Source organism: Sinocyclocheilus grahami, unplaced genomic scaffold, assembly GCF_001515645.1.
Source record: "Sinocyclocheilus grahami isolate Dianchi unplaced genomic scaffold, SAMN03320097.WGS_v1.1 scaffold1339.1, whole genome shotgun sequence".
NCBI lineage: Eukaryota > Metazoa > Chordata > Actinopteri > Cypriniformes > Cyprinidae > Sinocyclocheilus > Sinocyclocheilus grahami.
In genome coordinates, this window is record NW_015506518.1 from 60765 (window position 1) to 66754 (window position 5990).

Sequence of the window (5990 nt, forward strand, 5' to 3'; positions counted from 1 at the left end):
TGATTCAGATCATCAAACTAATTTTAATATTACACAAAGATAGCCTGAGTAAATACAAAATTCTGTTTTGAAATAATAATTTTTATTTATTAAGGGAAAAAAGCGGTCCGAACCTGACTGGTACTATGTGAAAAAGTAATTTTATTTATTTTATATTGTGTGTACATACACAATATAAATTAGCCATAAATTATGACTATGATTTAAAAAAATATATAGTAATAATTAAAAACCTTAATTTAAAAAAAAAAAACATTATTAAGGAGAGGAAAGCAAACTAACTAAATGTGACTGATTCTTGAAACAATTTGAGAATATTTTTATTACTAGTTGAAGAAAAATAAATGGAGAAGTGAGTCTACCTCAATCAACTACTTTTGTTTGTTACAGGTATTTTTCAGCCTCACATCCACTTCCTGTTAGTGTTGGCCACACCGGTGGATGTCGTGATCCTGGGCTTGAGCTTCCCGAAAGCCCACACAGGTGAGTGTCATGTTTGGATGTGATTTAATCAGCATTGTCACATGTTGGATTCGTTCTCAGTAAATTAGAATTTTTTACTTAAATATTATCAAAATTCGAATTGAAATGCATAATTTCAGTTAGGGTGAAGAAAAGCTTTTGGCTTCTCTCCTGAGGCCACATGAGGGCGCAAAATATTACTAATGCACATTTATTCAAAGCATAAGATAACATTACTGTCTGTGAAAAAAGTGCATAATGTTTATAAGCCAATTATAATTAAGTTGCTTAAACAACTATAAACAAAACAGCATCATGTATGCATGCATAGTTTAATACAAAGGGCCAAAAGCCAATCACACAGAGTACATTTTTCATTTAAAAACACGAGTTGCAGTGGAGAATTTTTTTTTTTACATGGCTTTCTAAACACTCGTTTGTGCGAGTGCAGCAGTGATAGATGTCCTTCTAGAAAGTTCTAGTTCTCTTTTCCCGCAATATTTTTAATTAACAGCGCAGCAGCGCCGCATCTAGTGGCTTCAACTGGATAGGCTAACAAATGCATTATAATGCAACACTACATCGTCATCGCATCTCGTGCGCCACTGATAAGGCTGCCTCCTTAACGCACACCTAAAATTGTGGAATGCGGATTTTTATTTTCAATTCGACGAATATTCGAAATTCAAATTTTTTATTTTTTTTGACAGCCCTAATTCTCAGTCTGCGTTTGTGTGCGGCAGGTCTGAATGACAGCATGTCAGGAGCCATGCAGCTGTTGCCAGATCCTCTCTACTCCATCCCCACGGATAACACCTACCTCCTAGCCATCACCTCCACGGATGTGGGCCGCGTCTTCATGGCGGGGAAAGACGGCTGTCTGTACGAGATCGCCTATCAGGCTGAAGCGGGCTGGTTCAGTCAGCGCTGCAGGAAGATCAACCACTCCAAGAGCAGCCTGTCCTTCCTCATCCCTTCACTGCTGCAGTTCTCCTTCTCCGAGGACGGTAAGAGTGTCCTTCAGCAGACTGAATCAGCCCAATTGATGTTTCAAATTCAATCGTGTCTTTTTTTTCCAGATTCCGTTGTCCAAATTGCTGTTGATAATTCAAGGAACATTTTATACACTCGTTCGGAGAAGGGTGTCTTGCAGGTGGGTCTTCATAAATGAACCAGAGACTGTGGTGTTTGTGATTTTGAGTAGGGATGCACTGAATTATTCGGCCGAAAATAGCTACAAAAGCTCTTTCGGTGTAATAAGCGAAAGGACCGAATCAATTGTACCGAACAATGACGTGACGCGATCTACTAGAGGCGCGCTCTAATGCAACAAACATGACGGCAGTGTGGAAGCATGCAAAACAGTCCGAGAAAGACGCAGAAATCATTACAAGCACCGAGAGAAGGGGTGGTTGTTGCTGTTTACGGTATGATGACTAAAATCGCGAAATGCCTTTAACACTAGAACCGCCGGGGATCGCCATATACCTAAAAGCACCAGCGGGTAAATTTTACCCACGCACATGACAGCTGTTTTTGAATGGCTAAAGAACATATTATTTCAGTGTGTTATGCTACTGTCTTCACAAAGAAGTGTCTAGAGTCATGAAATGATTATGTCTAGTCATTAACTATATTTTTGTCCTGTTGTGTTCAAGGCTTTTTTTATGCAGGCTACACTAGTCACTTTTCATAACGGTCAATATTAAGCTAAACAAGCCTGCACTGACAACGAGAATGAGAAGGTATATTTGGGTGGTGTAATAGCAAGCACCGAGAGAAGGGGTGGTTGTTGCTGGTTACTGTATGATGACTAAAATCGCGAAATGCCTTTAACACTAGAACCGCCGGGGATCGCCATATACCTAAAAGCACCAGTGTTTGAATGGCTAAAGAACATATTATTTCAGTGTGTTATGCTACTGTCTTCACAAAGAAGTGTCTAGAGTCATGAAATGATTATGTCTAGTCATTAACTATATTTTTGTCCTGTTGTGTTCAAGGCTTTTTTTATGCAGGCTACACTAGTCACTTTTCATAACGGTCAATATTAAGCTAAACAAGCCTGCACTGACAACGAGAATGAGAAGGTATATTTGGGTGGTGTAATAGGCTATTATAATACAACGTCATTAATCAATATATTAAGATATGTTATTTAAATTACTAAAATAGCTTATAGACAGTAATGAGCAATAATTATTCACCACATTGCATAGGATGATGCGATGACAAATTCAAGCGCACAGCTTCACCTACTTAATTATTAATTTGTTTAGTTATATCATTTATAATTCGAATTATACAAGAAGACCAATAAACTTCGGGTAATAAAAAAAAGGTTTTATTCATTAGCCTACATCAGATCGGATGTTTTTTCTTCAGGAAACAGGCAGACTAGAATAAATAGCAACATAGAAGCAAACAATAGAAATGGCAAAACAATGATTTTTTTACAAGGCATGTGACAAATTCATAATGAGACTCATTTATTAATCTACTGTTGTCGCCAAAACGAAGCGCTGAGCTCTTGCTGCGGGTTTCTGCCAAAATAAAAGCTGAGAAAACTCCATCAACATGAATAAATGTTGTTATTGTAATTTTACTGGTGTTGTGTAAAATAAAATAAAAAGGATAATAATAATTACAACGGCTCTGTTAATACATTTATTATAGCATTCACACAGTCTTCAGACTGGGATCTGTAATGTTTTCTAATGTTTTAAAAGAAGTCTCTTCATCATTTATAATTTGAATTATACAAGAAGAACAGCAATAAACTTCGGGTAATAAAAAAAAAGGTTTTATTCATTAGCCTACATCAGATCGGATGTTTTTTCTTCAGGAAACAGGCAGACTAGAATAAATAGCAACATAGAAGCAAACAATAGAAATGGCAAAACAATGATTTTTTTACAAGGCATGTGACAAATTCATAATGAGACTCATTTATTAATCTACTGTTGTTGACAAAACGAAGCGCTGAGCTCTTGCTGCGGGTTTCTGCCAAAATAAAAGCTGAGAAAACTCCATCAACATGAATAAATGTTGTTATTGTAATTTTACTGGTGTTGTGTAAAATAAAATAAAAAGGATAATAATAATTACAACGGCTCTGTTAATACATTTATTATAGCATTCACACAGTCTTCAGACTGGGATCTGTAATGTTTTCTAATGTTTTAAAAGAAGTCTCTTCTGCTCAGCAAGGCTGCATTTATTTGTACAGTAAAAAATACATGCCTGATTCAAGAAGGGTTAGGCCAAAAATGGCCAAAAAAACATATTAATTTGAAGTTAAATTGTGTTTTATTGGTGTATATAATGTCTGCTAGAATGTTAAAAAATGTTCAGTGTTAAGTAAATATTTTTAAAGCACATTTTGGCTATTTAATTTACGCAATAGTGAAAAAAATTGGCAAAATTGGGGAAAAAATGTTTAATTTCCCAGTGTTTAATTTCGGTGCATCCCTGATTTTGAGTTTGAGTTGGTGACAGTCTAATGCTGTTTTTGTGTCTGTCAGGTGTATGATCTCGGCGCTGATGGGCAGGGAATGAGTCGAGTCGCAGCCATGTCTCAGAGCTCCATCATCTCAGCGGCTGGAAACATCGCCAGGTAGAGCTTCACCTGGGGATTCTGTAGAGATGCACAGATAGAAAACATCTGGCTAATAAATACATAGCTGATCATTAATATGATCTTACAATCAAAAAGTAAAAAAAAAACGAGTACATATATTTGATTAAATTATTGTAATTATAAATTGAGTATTAATTTGCTTTTGTCATTTATTTTGTATAAATTTAAAATTATTATGTAAATCATTATCTTTAATACATATAAAATGAATTTAAAGTTGTTCTTAATCATTAATGATAATTGTTATTATTATTAATATACTGTTTCTGTTGTACAAATAATATAGAAATATTTTATTAATAATAAAATATTTCTCAATATCTTAAATTTAAAATTAATTTAAAAAATGCAAATATCGGTCAATGCTGATATGGTCACCAATATATTATCTTTCCTAATTAGTGATAAAAATAATTAAATTATATTAATAACTATTGTTAAGAATACATTTTATTATAAAATAAATATTTTATTAATTTATAACGTATGTTAATAATAAATATATCATTATTTTAATGTGAAATTAAATATAAAAAAATCTAATATTCGTTGGTACTGATATGATCACCAATATAATACTCCTAGTTTTTCTTTAAAAATAAGTATTAAATAATATTACTAACAACATTATAATCGAAATACTATTTTATTATTTAAAAAATGTCAATCTTTGTTGAAAATTGATTAAAAATGCTAAAATTGGTCAATACCAATATATTGTGCACTCCTAGTTTTTCTCATTTCATTTTATTATACAAACAAAATTTGTACATTATTATTAATAATAATCCATTTATCATCTTTAATAAATGTAACATTAATTAAAAAAATACTAAGACTAGTCAGTATCGATATGGTCACCAATATGTTGCATGCACTCCTATTTCTTCTTAATTACTGATAAAAATTAATGTTATAATTATTTTATTATAAATATGTGTTTTATTATTAATAAAAATATTTTATAAATGATATTGTTAGTCGCAGATATGATCACCAATATATCGTGCACTCCTGTTTTTCATGTTTAATAAACATTTTCCGGTGTAATGCATTTTTCACTTCAAATGCGCCTGTTTTTCAGGACGATCGACCGCTCCGTGTTCAAACCCATCGTTCAGATCGCAGTTATTGATCGCTCGGAGTCGTCAGACTGCCAGCTGTTGGCCGTCACTCATGCTGGTATGATTTATGAATGGAGACTCATGAATCCTGGGTCTGTAAGTCCTCTAAATTGTGTTTTTGTGTGTGGTGCAGGTGTGCGTCTCTACTTCAGCACCATCCCTTTTGCTCCTCCAAACGCTAAAGTCGCAGTTGCCTTTTGAATTTTTTTCATTCTGTGGCGAAACAACACTCTGACATCCGTGTTTTTGTCTCTTTCTCCAGATGACGGTGAATGTGGACGGTCACTCGTGGGCTCTGTGTTCAATCGAGGAAACCGAATCTCCCAGAATCCTCACTCCTCTCAATAAAGATCTCATTCCAGTCACTGACACTCCTCTGGTCGTTCAGCAGCACAGCGTCCCACCGCAGAAGTTTGTTCTCCTGTCCGCTCAGGTATGATTGATAGTGGTCGACCGATATATCGGCCGATATTTGGCATTTTTCACATATCGGCCGATACGTTTTTCTATTTGGCCGATGCTTTCTAGGTGGGACTTTTATTTTGACGGCGCTGGGAACGGCAGCGCCTGAGCACAGTGCTCACTAGACTTGTGCCGGTGTTCGGTAATGCGATATATCACGTAATGAATATGCACGATATTGTTACCGTGGACACTTCTAAATACCGTGAATAATTATATATTACAAATTATTCAGAATTTTGAATGCATTTTAAGAATACTTTTCCCATCAACTGGTCAAAATGGACAACACCGCTGTATGC

The 5990-nt window shown here is 34.7% G+C and overlaps 1 protein-coding gene across 1 annotated transcript in view; it reads left to right on the plus strand.

Annotated features, from left to right (window-relative positions):
• The window catches only part of LOC107569366 (nuclear pore complex protein Nup155-like), a 54006-nt gene that overhangs the window by 22027 nt on the left and 25989 nt on the right, over positions 1 to 5990 (plus strand). Inside the window, exons 5-11 of the mRNA XM_016255449.1 lie at positions 391 to 483; positions 1206 to 1469; positions 1542 to 1615; positions 3987 to 4078; positions 5187 to 5284; positions 5360 to 5409; positions 5471 to 5659. Of these exons, the coding sequence (XP_016110935.1) occupies positions 391 to 483; positions 1206 to 1469; positions 1542 to 1615; positions 3987 to 4078; positions 5187 to 5284; positions 5360 to 5409; positions 5471 to 5659 (860 nt within the window). The remainder of the gene's footprint in view (positions 1 to 390; positions 484 to 1205; positions 1470 to 1541; positions 1616 to 3986; positions 4079 to 5186; positions 5285 to 5359; positions 5410 to 5470; positions 5660 to 5990) is intronic.